We start from the raw sequence: 17,045 nt of genomic DNA on the forward strand, positions 1-17,045 counted from the left end.
TGCCATCTGTGGGCTTCCCTGGTGGCACAGTGGTTGGGAGTCCGCCTGCCGATGCAGGGGACACGGGTTCGTGCCCCGGTCTGGGAGGATCCCACATGCCGCAGAGCGGCTGGGCCCGTGAGCCATGGCCGCTGAGCCTGCGTGTCCGGAGCCTGTGCTCCGCAACGCAAGAGGCCACAACAGTGAGAGGCCCGCGTACCGCAAAAAAAAAAAGGTGCCATCTGCTCATATATTTATGGCATCTTGTCTCGTGTTATTCAACACCAGCTCTCAGACAAAGGTAATAAATACCCTAAATACAAAAATCTGAGTGAAATATTGTATTATTGAGGCATTATGCCATTCAAACATGATAGGTCTGATGATGGTTCAATATAATGATTTTTAGCTCTAGGGTACAAATAAAATAAAATGGTGATGTCTAGCTGTGACTACAGCGTCACCAGAATGTAACTATTTCTCTATTGTTATTGCATTCCCACATTCCTTCAAAGGCCATGCATTCAAAAAAACTTATGAAAATTTCTATGTCCCAATCACTGATGTTTGAAAACCATCAGCATTTTGCCATACTTGTTCATCTGTTCGCTTCCTAACCTGCTCCCTTTTTTGCTGGATAATTTTAAAGCAAACTCTGTGTACCTTGTCATTTCACCCCTAAAAGGTTTAATCTTCTCCAGGAGAGAGAGACAGAGACAGAGAGAGAGACGGACAGAGAGAGAGAGAGACGGGGGGAGGTGAGAGGGAGAGAGAGAAACATTTTCCCACATATCTGCAAATTAACAATAGTTAGTGTCATCAAATACCTAGCCCATATTCAAATTCCCCTGATCGTCTAAAAATGCCTCTTTTCAGTTAGTCTATTCTACTTCTATTCTATTCTATTCTATTCTATTCTGTTCTATTCTATGCTATGCTATGCTATTCTATTCTATTCTATTCTATTCTATTCTATTCTATTCTAGATCCAAACAAGTTCCATTTCATTGTGTGTGTTTGGTAAGCTCCACAGAGCCTTGTGAATGTCTCATAATCTAGAACAGTTCCCCGCTCCCTGTACGGACTTAGTAAAGGAATTAGGTTCTTAAATTCTAGATTTGGGTTGAGATGTTATTTACCTTCCTCTGCTACTCCCTGAATTTCCTGTGGACTGAATTTACATTTAAAAGCTTATTAAATTCAGATTTGGTTTTGTTGTTGTTATTGTTTTTAAAAGAATATTTCAGACCTGGTTCTTGATTTTCCAGCTGTCACATTGTGTCTTATCAGCATGTCTGTGTGATTCACTTTTAATGAAGCTAAAATTGATCACTGGGCTTAGGTGACGGTAGCTGGATAATTTGATTGTTTTCATTCCCTACTTTGTCTAAGGGTTTAATCATCCAATGATGACTATCTCCTGAATCAGTTATGGGATTAGGGGTTGCAAAATGTTGATTTTTTGAACTCAATCTTTCTGTTTCAATTTATTACCTGACAATCTGTATAAAAAAACTCTCAACCACGAGGGCTCTTTGGACACCCTGAAACACATATTATACTAGAATAGTGAGAAAAATGCTTCATGGTTTCCCTTTAAAATGTCTATTTTTCAGAGTAATGATTTGGTGTTCTATCAACTGCAGTGGTGTTCAGTGGACTCTATTTTGTTTCTCTCTCACCTCCCTGCCTCTTGTGAATTTACAGCTTTTTGTATATTTAGTATATTTTAATTAATTGGGTCGCTTTTTGGATGTTCATGGCCTCCCGCCTAAGGCAAGTGGGAACGCTTAGCTGACGCCTGTGTCCTTTTGATCAGACCCACGTCAGCCGTTAATCGCTCCTTCCCTTCCTTACTTTCTGGAGCAACAAAACATCCCAGGCCACTTTTCTATGTTTCCTGCTCCACAACTAAAATCAGCCATTTCTTCAAGGATTCTTAGTTCCACTGAGTGGAGAATCCAATTTAGAGACCACCTGGCGAGTTAGAAGTGCCAGTGAGATTGGACTGGAGTTGTTTCTAGCCCTTTTCAGTGGATGGAGCTGGAAAATTTGTATTTTAGAAAGTGAGAAAACATATCATGATCCACCTTGTCATTTCCAATTCAAATTTAGGATCCTAAGTGTTTATATTGTTAATTTTATATTTGGATTTCTTTTTATATTTAGCTCTCTGTGGCAAACCTTTTTCTTTATAACATTAACGTACTTTAAAATTTGTGTGCTTGAAAAGAATGTGAATTAAGAAAAAGTATTTCAGAGTTAAATAGGTCTACGTTATTGATTTTTTTTTTTTTTTTTTTTTTTGCGGTACGCGGGCCTCTCACTGCTGTGGCCTCTTGCGTTGCGGAGCACAGGCTCCGGACGCGCAGGCTCAGCGGCCATGGCTCACGGGCCCAGCCGCTCCGCGGCATGTGGGATCCTCCCGGACTGGGGCACAAACCCGTGTTCCCTGCATCGGCAGGTGGACTCTCAACCATTGCGCCACCAGGGAAGCCCCTACATTATTGATTTTTAGAAGTTGTTTTTACTATTATGTGTTTTTGGCTGTGCCACATGGCTTGCGGGATCCTAGTTCCCTAACCAAGGATCAAACCTGGGTTCCTGGCAGTGGAAGCAGAGTCCTAGCCACTGGGCGGCCAGGGAATTCCTGATTACATGGGTTAGATTATATAGAATCTTATTAATTTGGGTTTACCTATTATGTCTTGGACTGAGAGAGGTATGTTAAGCTGTCCTATTTTTGGTGTGTTTCCATCCTTTTCTCCTTGCATTTCCAGCAATTTCTACCTTATAAAAGTTGTTTCTCTATAGGCTGCAGTCTTCGGCATTATAATGTCTTTTTTGGCTTCTTTTAACTTTTTAGGTGTTTTTGCTCCCCTGTATTCTACCAAGTTTCGTATTAAAATCTGAACTGCTGCTTTCTTATTACTTGAGTTTCCCTGGTGTATCTATGCTTATTCTTTACTCCTTAATCTTTCTGTGTCTTTTGGATTAAGGTATGTCTCATACCACAGAGAGTTAACGATTTGCTTTATTAGTCAATCTGAATTTATTAAACAGATTTCTTTATATGTTTGATCTCAGCTCTGACATATCAATATATTATTTATTTACTGTATCTAGTAAATCTTTCACTGTGTGATTCATTTTCTTTTCTCTTTGTAATCTTTGGTATTTCATATGGTTTGTATTTTTGTTCTACTGGTTACCTTTAATATTGTGTATAATATCTGAAGTTTCTTTTTTTTTTAAGGAAATGCCTAATTCTACTCTTTTCTGAGCAGTACTGATTAGTTAGAATGTTTTCCCTTTTCTTCCTTCTCCTCCAGTGTCTAAACATATTCTTTTAATCCTAGTTAATGCCCGTGGGCATTAACTTATTAATTAAGTTCTTATTAGCAGAACTTATTCTACTTTCCGCTTACTTTCCTTATTTGTTTGTTGTGTTATTTCTACAGTGTCAGACCATATAACATTTGCATATTCTTTTTAAAATTAATTTATTTTTAACGTCTTTATTGGAGCATAATTGCTTTACAATGTTGTGTTAGTTTCTGCTGTATAACATAGTGAATCAGCTATATGTATACATATATCCCCATATCCCCTCCCTCTTGTGTCACCCTCCCTATCCCACCCCTCTAGGTGGTCACAAAGCACCGAGCTGATCTCCCTGTGCTATGCGGCTGCTTCCCACTAGCTATCCATTTTACATTTGGTAGTGTATATACGTCCATGCCACTCTCTCACTGCGTCCCAGCTTACCCTTCCCCGTCCCCGTGCCCTCAAGTCCATTCTCTACATCTGTATTTTTATTCCTGTCCTGCCCCTAGGTTCATCAGAGCCATTATTTTTTAGATTCCATATATATGTGTTAGCATACGGTATTTGTTTTTCTCTTTCTGACTTACTTCACTCTGTATGACTGACAGGTCCATCCACCTCACTACAAATAACTCAGTTTCGTTTCTTTTTATGGCTGAGTAATATCCCATCGTATATATGTGCCACATCTTCTTTATCCATTCATCTGATGATGGACACTTAGGTTGCTTCCATGTCCTGGCTATTGTAAATAGTGCTGCAATGAACATTGTGGTACAGGACTCTTTTTGAATTATGGTTTTCTCAGGGTATATGCCCAGTAGTGGGATTGCTGGGTCATATGGCAGTTCTATTTTTAGTTGTTTAAGGAACCTCCATACTGTTCTCCATAGTGGCTGTATCAATGTACATTCCTACTAACAGTGCAAGAGGGTTCCTGTTTCTCCACACCCTCTCCAGCATTTATTGTTTGTAGATTTTTTGATGATGGCCATTCTGACCAGTGTGAGGTGATACCTCATTGTAGCTTTGATTTGCATTTCTCTGATGATTAGTGATGTTGAGCATCCTTTCATGTGTTTGTTGGCAATCTGTATATCTTCTTTGGAGAAATGTCTATTTAGGTCTTCTGCCCATTTTTGGATTGGGTTGTTTGTTTTTTTGATACTGAGCTGCATGAGCTGCTTGTATATTTTGCAGATTAATCCTTTGTCAGTTGCTTCATTTGCAAATATTTTCTCACATTCTGAGGGTTGTCTTGTTTATGGTTTCCTGTGCTGTGCAAAAGCTTTTAAGTTTCATTAGGTCCCATTTGTTTACTTTTGTTTTTATTTCCATTTCTCTAGGAGGTGGGTCACAAAGGATCTTGCTGTGATTTATGTCATATAGAGTGTTCTGCCTATGTTTTCCTCTAAGAGTTTTATAGTGTCTGGCCTTAGATTTAGGTCTTTAATCCATTTTGAGTTTATTTTTGAGTATGGTGTTAGGAAGTATTCTAATTTCATTCTTTTACATGTAGCTGTCCAGTTTTCCCAGCACCACTTATTGAAGAGGCTGTCTTTTCTCTATTTATATTCTTGCCTCCTTTATCAAAGATAAACCCATGCATATATGGTCACCTTATCTCTGGGCTTTCTATCCTGTTCCATTGATCTATATTTCTGTTTTTGTGCCAGTACCATACTCTCTTGATTACTGTAGCTTTGTAGTGTAGTCCGAAGTCAGGGAGCCTGATTCCTCCAGCTCCATTTTTCTTTCTCAAGATTGCTTTGGCTATTCGGGGTCTTTTGTGTTTCCATACAAATTGTGAAACTTTTTGTTCTAGTTCTGTGAAAAATGCCATTGTTAGTTTGATAGAGATTGCATTGAATCTGTAGATTGCTTTGGGTAGTAGAGTCATTTTCACAGTGTTGATTCTTCCAATCCAAGAACATTGTATATCTCTCTATCTGTTTATATCATCTTTAATTTTTCTTTCATCAGTGTCTTATAGTTTTCTTGCATGTTCTTTTATCCTTTCAGCCACTCTCTACCAGACCGTAGGCCAAGCTAATCTAAACATCTCTTGGTTTTCTGAGGCTCATTCTCTAGTAGGTTCCTCAGAAAGACTCTTGGGAAAATTAATCCCTGAGTTCTTGAATGTTTATAACTATTTTTCAGTGGGCTTTATACTTGAAGCACAGTTTGGTTGGATATAAAATCTTTGGCTCATATTTTATTTTCTGAAGCATCTTTACAATGTCGTCCATTGTTTTCTGGTACAAAATGTTTGTGCTTCAAAGTCTGGCTTAGGTTTTGTTTTTGTTTTTTTTTTGGTTGAATGCACAAAATTGTTTTCCTTCATTTAAAAAATACAACTGTTTTACTAGAAATGTTTGTGTTGAGGGTTCTCAGTTGAATTTCTCAGCTACAGCCCCTTTAATATGTAGGTTCAAATCTTTTATTTTGTGAAGGTTTTCTTAATTATAGTTTTATGTCTTTGTTGTCTTTCATTTTGTGGGGGAACATTCTTTGAGAATTGATGTTAAATCTTCATTAAAACTCTGTTGTTCCAAATCTTTGGTAGAATCTTCTATCTCTTCTTTATTTCTGCTTTCTTAATTTCACTCTCCTCCCTTCCAGCCTTGGTTGCTTTTCCTGGGCCTCCCCGGGTGTCTATATGCTTCTTTGTTTCTTCTAATTCAGTCTTTGTTTCTGAGATTTTTTTTTTCTTTCCTTTTCTTCTCTTTTCATTCTTGAGTTTTCAGCTCTCTTTTCATATCATCACATTTCACATCATTCCAAGTGTCTTCTCTTTCCTTAATTAAAAAATTTTTTCTGGATTATAGTTGATTTATAATGTGTTAGTTTCTGGTGTACAGCAAAGTGACTCAGTTTTACATAAATACACACACACGTATATATATATATATATATATATATATATATATACACACACACATATGTGTGTATGGGTATATATATTCTTTTTCAGATTCTTTTCCATTATAGTTTATTACAAGCTATTGAATATAGTTTCCTGTGTTATACAGTAGACCCTTGGTTTAGCCATCTCATTTCTGAGCTGTTCTAATTCTGACTTGTTTGGTTCTTTCAAGCTTTGATTGTTTTTAAGCTTCTTTTAGCTCATTTAAAAATCATATGTTGCTGTTTTCATCCTCTTTGTGGCCACATGTGTGGGATGTTTTCATCATCTCCTGGAACTTTATTTGGCTCATTTAAATCTTTATCCTTGTTGTATCTCTGTATGGGGTTTTATTGTAATCTGGTTTTATTTTCCACATACAAATTAAATGGTTCTCTTGGAAAGTACCTCTGTAGGGCTCTCTTCTGCATTGTTACTGTGACAGATTAAAAAAATTATGGCCTCTTTATATACATGATGACTTCTCTGTCTCTCAGGGGTGAGCCTGATTCACAAAAGCTTCCTGCCTCTAATTCTGTGTTGTCTGGAGTCTGAAGGTCTTTCCTTCCAGAGCAGTGAGGCTGCCTTTCCACGTGCTTGTCTACCACGTCCTGGGGGCCAGCCCAGATACCTCCTTCTCTGGTGTTAGAAGTTTAGTCTCCCTGGGATCCACAGTGTTTTGTTTCAGATCCAGTGATCAGCAGGTTTTTTTTTTGTTGTTTTTTTTTTTTTTTTTTTTTTTTTTTTTTTTTTTTAGCAAGGTTGGTGGAAGGGAAGTGGAAAGAATGAGTCTCTGTCTTTCCAAAAGGGAGTGTGTCAGAGCATTTCTGAGATCCTGCGGGTGGAGGCTGCTTTGGCATTGTTTTGAATTCCCAGGCCCCTTACTGGTTTCCTATGGTTTCTTTGCACTTGTCCTCAGCTTGGAGCCTGTGAGGGAGTCTTTGAATTTCACTGGTCATTTGCAGATTTAATTGCTTTAGTTCCTATTCTGTAAAGGATCAGCTCCTTTTGGGGGTGAATATTTGTTGATTCCTGAGTTGCAGCTCATAGCAGTGTCCACACTCTCCTTTTCTGTTTCCTACCAACCCCTCATCCCCAGTGATCTCACACAAGACCTGCTGCTGCCTGGTGTATAGGTAACACTAACCCTACTCTGGGATTCCTGGGGGTTCCTTGTCACCAGTTTTATGTAAGATGTTATCCATGTTGTGTGTGTTTTTTCTTTTGCTGTCCTATATGTTTTGCCTGGCTTTTATGATTGAACAAAACCATGCTGCGGCCATGTGTTTAGCATCGGAAATCCCAGTATATTTTTAAAACGAGAATATTGTAGAAAATTTAGCTTTTTATTTCCGGCATCACACCACATGGTTTTTCATTATTTCCAGCAGAATGGCAGTATTTGAATGTTAGGATCTGGAACAAAATTATTTGCTGCCAACTGGTATGCAATTCTGGCAAAAAAGTGTGGGCAGAGGGTCGATGTGTGTAACTGGTTCTGCATGATTTGGGTCTAGAACAAGACTAAGAAAAACTGACTTCTCCTTCCTGTTTTAGGGATGGTCTAGAAAGTTAAGCTCCTCCTGAGATTATCTTGTCATGTTAATTTCTCTTTGTAATGGGCCTAACGGATTGGCAACCTTTTTCAGAAACTGAGCGACTAACAGACTTCCCATTGGCAATAGAAGCTCGAGAGAAAAGGCCTTGCATGTGGCTGTGAAAGGGAAAGACCTAAGAGCTTGTTTGTTGTTGATGGGACAGAAACAATGTTTTGGAAATCTAAAGGTGGTCAAAGGAAATTCCTGTATTTCTTAAAATTAATAAGAAATCTCATCAAGTGGATCAAAAGCATAAAGAGATAGTTGGAGAGAACACAAAACGTGGAGAAAGAATGGTGGCTTCAGGGGAGGCCAGGACCACTGATTTTTCCCATCTCTCAGTCCAAGTAAGAGACAGTTACGTTTCAGGCCACTCACAAAATCTAAGACTGACTGATGACCTTTAAGCTGTGAATGGAAGGGACAACTTACGTCTAAGCGGTGCAGTAACTGTGTGTCCCAGAGTTTGGAACAGGGCCAGCCAAGACCTACTGCTGACAGACAGCTCAATGCATAGCGAGGACACTTGGAGGAATGTTTGCTCTTGTTCTTAACTACTGTCTGCCAGCAAATGATGAAACCAGTTCCAAGCCCCATGATGCATCCTGGCATCTGTCTGCATCTCTTAGCATGACTCCCAGGATCTTCTCACTGTTATTCCAGGACCCCAAGAATCTTGCCCATTTTTTTGCTGTGTTTTTTCTTGTCCTCCACCAACCTGTGGATGGTCACTAGACTTTGAAGTTGAGGGCAGTTGCCCCTGAAGGGACCACTCTGAGCTCTCCCAGAAGCCAGCTGGGCTCTTTGTAAAAGAATGGGTGGGGTGGGGGTATTTTTATGTCCATGGCTGGAAAAATTCTATTGATTTTTTCCACCAGTGCTGACTCTCTGAGGCTGTGCATTGGAAATCCTACTTTAATAGCTGAGTGATCCTCAAATTCTATTAATTCTGTGTCATTGTTGAAACTAGAAAGGTACCAGTTATTAAAAATTAAACACTAGAATGAATTCACGATTGGGCTAACATACACTTAAAATTTCCTTTACTCCTGTCATGTGAAACCCCAAACGTATGTATTTATGTATATAAACCTATGTCAGTATGAATACATACACATTGTAAGGAAGAACAAAATAGAAAGAGAAGATAGAAAGTTTTTGGCATATATATGTGTATATAGGTATAGATATATAGATATAGATACAGATATAGGTATATATGCAGAAAAATCTTCTAGTTCTGAAACACCTCTGATTCTATTAGGACATGGGTCAAATTGCTGCTTTTGAGACATTAAGATGTCTTAATGATGTCCAGTTTGCATTAAGATGTCCAGTTTGCTCAGCTGGAGATATGAAATTAAAATCACGTTTAGTGCTGAAGACAGCACTAAGTTTGTCTTCAATTGTCTCAGCTGTTGAGAACTCAGAAAACACACAGTGGAAGCTCAAAGGATAATGCAATTCTTTAAGTAGTCTTACCTTTTTCTCAACCTGCTTGTGGAGCTCCAGAGAGATGAATTAGCATAGTGTGCCAGCATTGTCTCTGCCTGAGAAAGTAAATGACAGATCAAGTCTCGTGCACTCAGAGAATGACAAAGCATCTCTGAACGGCTGCTCAGTTTACAGGTCTGGTTTAGACAGAGGGCGGCCGAAGGGCAGCGATGGTCCCAGTGTGCTTGCCAGGGGAGCAGCAAGACACGTCCTCTGTGGGTTCCCCCGTTGCCAGTCGAGGCTGTTGGTGGGGGGAGATGGGAAAGGGGGCCATTGCTCTCCCAAGAAAAGGAGCCAGAGCCTGGCGTTTCCCTCTGTGTAACCCAGTAGCCACCCTGGCACAGAATTTGTTTGAAAGAGACAGCATCACGCCGTCAGATGGCCTTTCAGATAATGTGCCTCCTAGTGTCAAGCTTCCTTTCCTGGAAGCCCATACGGAGAAATCTGAAAGGCCTCGTGCACCGTGAGAACATCAGAAGGAAGAGAGCCAGTGAAAATAAGTCAAGAGCAGCTGAAGCCGAGGAGGTGAGCTGGGACGATTCCGGGGGCCTGTCTTTGTGAAGATGCCGCAATTCAGGGTGACATGACTCTTGAGCGAGGGGTTTAAATAGCAGCAGAAGAAGTTCGGCATTGAAATGAATTTTTAAAATAAAGATTTTCCAAAAGTTTTGCACAATGGCGAGATGACAAACGGGTGTGTCAAGATTGGCACATTGAGGACGGCAAGCAGACACCTTGGTCAGGAAAGACATACCTGTCTACTTTACATCTTTTATTCCCTCTTACACATGAAGATGCGGGATTCTGCAGAACTCTACTTTTTGGACTATAAAGGAGTACTATAAATGGCTCTCACGAATTCATGAATTCTAAGGAGGGGAAGGAGTAAGAAGGCAAAAAATAATCGGAAATTCTGTTCCGTTCATTTAGCATCTTGACACAAAAAGACACACTCCCTCTGTGCCTGGTTTAAGAACAGTTTTGTGTTTTGAACCTGTTCTTACCCGGGTTTCTTCTCCAACACAGCACTGCGGAAAGCACATTGCTTCTACATGAATAGCACCAAGGGATGCTCGACTTATTACATGGCTCAAAATCCCCTTTATTCTCTCGGGGCCCCTCACCTCCCCACTCCACCCACTACCCTGGCGACCAGAGGATGGAATGATGCCTCCATCAGAGGTGACTTTAATCTCTTCTTGCCTTTGAAGTACGAAGGTGACATGGAGAGATTGGAAATTGCTGGCATGGAGGATTTTCACTTTTGGAGGTTCTCCTTCTTCTCCTTAGGTTGTCAGAAGAGACTATTTCATATCTTGTTGGACTGTGACATGGAATGTGGACCTGGCAGTCCCTTGGAATTACTCACCTGAGATTCATTACTCACACTGTCTTCCCGGCCAGGCTTTCCAGAGATGCAGCCTCTGTATGCCCGGCCAGGGAGTGGTGTGGAGACCCTTCCCCGTGCGGTGAAGGGGCGCCAGAGCTTGGCCTGCCCATGGGGGCCTCTGGGCAGAGCTGTGAATGCAGAGGGGGTGACGGAGCCAGGATCCTCCACTCCTTCATCATTCACTCAATAAGCATTTATTGAGCACCCACTATATGCCAAACCCTGTTTGTAGCTGCTGAAGGGCAGTAGTAACTCAGCAAATCAACAGAATCCTATGTCCTGGAACTGGCTTTCTAGGTAGGTGAGAAACACGATAAATATGTAGATGGCATGGCTTGTTCTGTAGCGAGGGATGCTGACGAGCAGGAGAGAGCAGGGGAGGGGCGTTGGGAGTGGATGAGGATGGACAGCCCCCTGTGCATTGCTGCCCACGACAGAGGGGACAGCCGGGGAGGGCTTTCCGAGAAGACAGTGCTTTTTGAGAAAGGGCCTGAAGGGAGTGAGGGAAGAACCTTGGGATCTAAGCAGGAGGAACAGCAAGTGACAAGGCCCTGAGGTTGGCTTGTGCCTGGCCTGACGGGGAGCAGCGCTGAGGCCAGTGTCCCTGGAAAAAGGAAGCCGAGGGCTAACAGTAAGAGATGAGGTCGGAGGGGACGCAGCAGAGACCAGGTCGTTCAGGGTGCAGGTGAGGACCTTGACTTTGACCCCGAGAGAGCTGGTGGCTGTTGAAAGTTTCTGAGTGAGGCAGTGGCCTGATCTCCTGTTTCAAGTGGAGAATAAGCTAAGGGGCGGGGTGGGGGGGGGAAGAGAGGGATGAGTTAGGAGACACACACGACAACCAGCTGAATCTGTCAGGGAAACGAGTAGCAGTTTATAGGATGTGTATGGTCTGTAACACATCCTTTCCAAGCTGGGTTCCAACGACCAGAGCCCAAGATGGCCTAAGCACTTGATGGTTTATCCAGAATCAGGCTGGCACAGAGGAGCAGGTGGGAAACTGTTCCAAGTACAAGTGCATGAAACAGCACTTTACCCTGCTTCCCGGCACAGCGCTCCCATAAAGGAGTCTTGCGTTTTCATTGCTGGAGGTTTGGGGTTCCTTCCTACCACACAGTCTGCCTTTCCCTTGTCACTCTCTTATCAAAACAGCAAGTGACCTATTACATTTATGTAGAAGCTTGGCGCATTCGAGCCATTAATTTAAAGGTTATAGGAAATGAAACAGCGCTTTTATGTACTAGATTGGATCCTGCAGCAGAAAGGGGACATTAGTTAGAAAAACAAACAAAACCGGTGAAATCTGATTGAAGTCTGTAGCCGAGTTAGTAGTATTGTACCAATACTTATTACTTAGTTTAAATGTGCTATGGTTAAACGTATGGTGGCAAATGTAAGATGTTAACATTAGAAGAGATGGGTGAAAGGTATATGTCAACTTTCTGTGCCTTCTTTGCAACTTTTCTGTATGTTTAAAATTATTCCAAAATAAAAAATTAATAAACAAAAGCTCTTTGTAGAGGGCCAAGGAATACACGAGTGAAACTTTGAATTTTTTAGAGATAAAATGGTCCACAGGTATATTCTGCACGTTTAGCAATTTTTATCCACCATTAAGAAGTAGGTTATTACCCAATATATAGTTAGAAAATGGTCCTTCCTGTTCATCACTTCATGTAGATTAAGCTGCATTTCAAATACTTCATTTGCCTCCTGCATTAAATGTCCAGGCATCACTTTTACTCTCAGGGATCTCCCCTGCTTGGGAAATAGATATTTTTCGATACACTTTACCAGCCCAAGCCCTGGCGCTTGCCGATTCCCCTTCCTTCTGTCTTCCGCCTACGTCTTGTCTTCATCCTTGCCGTGTACCACCCCTTCACTGAGCAAATGTAACTGAATATAACTGGCGCTTGAACTACTTTGCCATTTTCTTCTTTCCCTAAACCTAAAGGTGACCTTACTTTGCTTTGCTGTTCTGAAGCTTTGGGGAAAGAAATTTGCCATTATATTAGAAGAAAATCTGATCTTCTCAATGTCTGATTGTTTAAACCAAGGATGATGAACTCAAATGTCTCTAGGGCCCAGGCAAACCACGTAAAGATGTGAGGTAGTCAAGAGTAATAGGTTAAAAACTGGCATCACCCACTGGCCATAAGATGGTTCTTATTATTCCTGGAAAGTGATGTCTTTTCTAGAACCTCAGGGACATTTTGAATCTGTTTCCATGCAAGATGCTTCCCCCCCCCCCCCAAGATGCTTTATAAATGCAGGTTATGGTTTAGTCAGGCAACGAGGGAAAATGCGACCAGTCGCAGTTTAGGTAGTAGCCAGGTTGGAATAAAAAATTACGTTTCCACATAGGGAAAAGACTGATGAGATGTTAACCTCGTCCCGAATCACACAATGATACTGGGAGGTCTTGGAGAGTTTTCTTGTCTTTTTTTTTTCATGGGAGGAGGAGCCAATGTAATGTCTTTACTGCAAAGAAGAAACTTTACACCCCGTTTTGAGGGAGCTAGTGCAGGGGCTCCGTGGGCCAGCTGCTAGGACACCGGCTTGTGATGGGTTCCGCGAGGCCTCACCTTTGTGCAGCCAGGGCCAGACGATGTTGTCTTCTTCACAGATGCAGCCCACCATGCGCTTCCTGGTGAGGAAGCAGACTAAATGAGGGTCTTCCTTGGGACCGGAGGCTGTGTTCGGGGCGAGCATATGGTACGGCTCCAGACCCTTGCGTGCAGGCAGCATGACCTCCCTCGGCAGCCCGGTCCCTGCTCGTCCGCAGTAAGAGCACCACCTCCAGACGCCATAGGGCGCACCACGGAGACTCCCCTGGGACCGCAGGCGCTCAGGGCCTGCGCGGCCAGCGCTCCAGCCCCACGGAGCTACCTTGAAGCCATCAGGCCAGCTACCAACACCAGCGCTTCCGGGAGCTGGCTCCGGAGGCAGAAGGGACTTGGCGGGCAGGGCTTCTTTCCCCTCCGCGTGCTTGCCTCTGCCGTGGGGCGGGGCCGCGGGCTCTTGGAGAGTTTCCTACTAAGTCACTAAGGCAGGACTGTTTTTAGATTATTAGGGAAAGATGGCAGACGTAACCTTAACCCAAAAACTCGAGGAAGAAACTCACCTGCTTCTTGGGTAACAAATTCTTATGTCTTACAACACCTTAGACTAAGAAGGTTCTCTCTGGGGTCTACTTTAAATTGCTGCTGCTGTAAATTAAGCCCCTGGTAGATAACAAAAACGAATACCAGCAGAGTAATATTACTAATATTCCAGGGACGCGTTAATGAAATCTTTAAGATGCAAAGGGTCAGAGACCAAATTACTCACTGAAACATCCACGATCAGGACCACGTGTGTATACAAAAAAATATTAGGAGATGAAGCCCTGGTGCCAGCCTTCGCTCTGTCCTTCATGCCCGAGGTTCCCCAGGTCAAGCAGAGGACCACCTCTCTACGGGCCCCTCAGCAAAACAAGCAGCGCACGTGTAACCTGCTGAACGCGTTTTCTGCCTGGAGCCAGGACGCTGGCTCACCCAAGGACGCTGCCCCAGCGCGCGGGCCTCCCCTGCCACGCCTGGGGGCCACCTGATTTCAGAGCTCTGCCAAGCCACAGACACTAACCGGACAAGCGCCTGTTCTCTCCACACCACAAAGTCAAGGACGACGATGGGAAGGCGCCTGCACGACGCGAGACAGTCTGCTCCCGAGCGTGGGGATGGCGCTAGCATCCCTCCCCCGCCCCACCCCGCCCCCGCCCCCCCCAAGCCCCCTGCTCCGAGCAGATTAAATTGCAGACTAAATTCACCTCATGCAATTCGAGTCCTTGCTCTAGCACACCCTCTCTTAAGAGGAAAAGGCCACAGTAACGAGACTGAACAGACCTGAACCCAGCACAAAAGTCCTTTATATGCCAAAATATAGATGCTTTAAATTGGGCACCTGGGCCTTTCAGCTCTTTCCATTTTAGATCATGAAGTAAAATTTAAAAGAAGCGCTCAGAGGTGGAAAGGTTGGTGCTTATTTAAGGAACCCATGAGGTCCCACGTTTGCCACAGTTCAGGGTATTGTGGAAAAGCGCATCTTCTTGATTCTGCAACGCACACCTGGTTAGGAAAGCCGCCCAGCCCCATCGGGGCACCTCGTCCTTGCACACGCCCATAGCAACCAGGCTGCGCGCGCAGCGGACAGGGAGGGATTTTATCGTGGACATCGGGTCACATTTATGTACACAAGAGCACGACAGATATTTTCATTCTCTGCAAGCTCTTAGCGCAATTTCACTAATCTCAAGTAAACAGTTTCCAGGCGCATTTTTAAAAAATCAATTTGGGGAGTCAACAGTGGCCAGGGGTTCCAGGGGTGAGCTGAATGCCCTTCCCCAGCAATTCCTACAGAGGACATATATTTATCGGAGATTATTTCAGCTGACCCTGGCCGCAGGGCAAGGGAGCTGAGGGTTTCAGCAGCCCACTCCCACCCCCAGGGGGCGCCTCACCTCCCCCCAGGCTGCGGGTAGGGGCTCCACTGGAGGGTAGTACTCAGGCACGTCCCAGGCCACCGCCGCCATGAACCACTTGAAGTCCTTGCACTTGAGCTGTCTGCGCAGCTCCTTCTGCGCGGAGAGGTCCCCCGTGGACAGGTGCCGGTACTCCGGGCGCCGCTGGTAAATGTACTCGGCAAACTCATCCATCCAGGTCTCCGCCACCCGCTTCAGGTTCTGTGCAGCAGAAAAGAGGGTCAGTTACTGGCTTGTGCCCGCAAAGGTGGATTTTAGTTGCCCTCCAAATGGACAAAGAAAGAAAAGAAATCAATCTCAGGAAGCTCTAGTTAGGAGTTTTCCTAACTGCGAGAGGTGTGAGATGATTAGCCCGAGGCCTTGCACACATTTCTGCTTCTGGCATGGGGTCCAACTGCCAATTAGAGAATTCACCAGAGCCAGTAAAAAAAAATAACCCAGCTTGCAATCCCCTCCGCTTTCTCATCCCTCCTGTTATTTCACGGTGACAAATTCTTTGTTTTGCACGTAGAACTACAGGAGTTGGGCCTGGAGATGATGACATCGCTCTTAGGCATCAAATGGCTTAAACCCTTTCAAGGAACAGTGAGGGATCTTGGAAAGAATGAGGACAAACAAGCTGCTATTCTCTCAGTTACAGCGAGAGAGCCCAGTAGTACTAAATTCAAGACTTTGTGTTCTGGTGATGCTTTGTGCCACCGGAAGCCCAGGAGAATTTAGTAATTCACTGCACAGTGAAGTCGGGCTAAGGAAGCACCAGGGGGCCAGTCTTCTCTGCAGATGGAGCTATGGGGGGAGGGAGCAGGGAGACACGCACACTCCTTAGTGGCAGGGAGTGTGGGTGTTCAGGGTAGGAAGCTCAGCCCTTTCCCCAGTTTTGAGACTGAGCTAGGAACTTACACACTCTGGGCCTCAGATTCCTTGCCTGAAGAAGGAACAGAGCAGAATGTCCCTCCATCAGGGGAGTGGTTGTAAGGTTAAGTAAAGTAACACCTGTCAGGGGCTTCGACTAGTACCTGGCTCCCAATAGGCACTATGGCTATTAGAGCTGTTGTACCTAGTAGAATAATAATAGTGCAGCATTGGAAGACAGAACGCCTGGGTGCTGGGCTTGGGCATGGGTGAAATGACTTGTTCTTTGGTCTTGGAGGAGGGCCGTGGCTGCCACGAGGTGTTCTCTGACACTCCGTCACCCCTCGGTGCTGAGTGGTAGAGAGAACACGGCCATGTCTGGAGCATCAGTTCTGATGCTTCATAGGCGGGTGTCCCCCAAGCTCTAGTTCTTGTTGTTTTGTGTTCAGATTCCTTATTTAAAGCCCCCAGCTGGTGTGAATACTGACCCTTTCCAGCCTCTCATTTGCACTTAGAAGGTAAAATGAGCAGAATGTCTGGGAACTTGAATAAGACCCAGATACACCCAGATCCAAGTGACTAAAGAAAAAACTAGGGATGTTTAGGAAAATTGCTTTGTCTTAAAAATTGCTACGGAATCCTAAATAGGGCCTGAAACTGTGCCTAGAGGTCCGCTGGATTTGAAGACAGAGTCTCCAGATACCCTATTCCCAGTGGAATTGTACCCTTTTCTTTTTTCCCCATCGCCCCTACCTCCAGCGTCGCCGGGGGGCCTCTCCCACCTCATCCCCCGTGGACTCCTTGGTTAGCACATGTAGGGCTCAGTTAATCAGCAAGATGCAGAGAAGACACAGTGCCATGAAGACTACTCTGATTTCTTGGTTGCCTCTGTGTTCCTTCCTTTCGAAGCTTCCTGGCGTGGAGAGTGTAAGGCTTGTTCCCTGAGGGGTTATTATTATTTGCTATCACTGTGCTGTCTGCCAT

At 43.7% G+C, this 17,045-nt stretch overlaps 1 protein-coding gene across 2 annotated transcripts in view; it reads right to left on the minus strand.

Moving 5' to 3' along the window:
• The window catches only part of GALNTL6 (polypeptide N-acetylgalactosaminyltransferase like 6), a 1,143,433-nt gene that overhangs the window by 45,492 nt on the left and 1,080,896 nt on the right, over positions 1 to 17,045 (minus strand). For both annotated transcript variants that reach the window (XM_060013624.1, XM_060013625.1), the window contains one exon: positions 15,189 to 15,410. In XM_060013624.1, coding sequence (XP_059869607.1) covers positions 15,189 to 15,410 — 222 coding nt within the window. The remainder of the gene's footprint in view (positions 1 to 15,188; positions 15,411 to 17,045) is intronic.

The sequence above is a fragment of the Delphinus delphis genome, chromosome 6 (genome assembly GCF_949987515.2).
Source record: "Delphinus delphis chromosome 6, mDelDel1.2, whole genome shotgun sequence".
Lineage (NCBI taxonomy): Eukaryota > Metazoa > Chordata > Mammalia > Artiodactyla > Delphinidae > Delphinus > Delphinus delphis.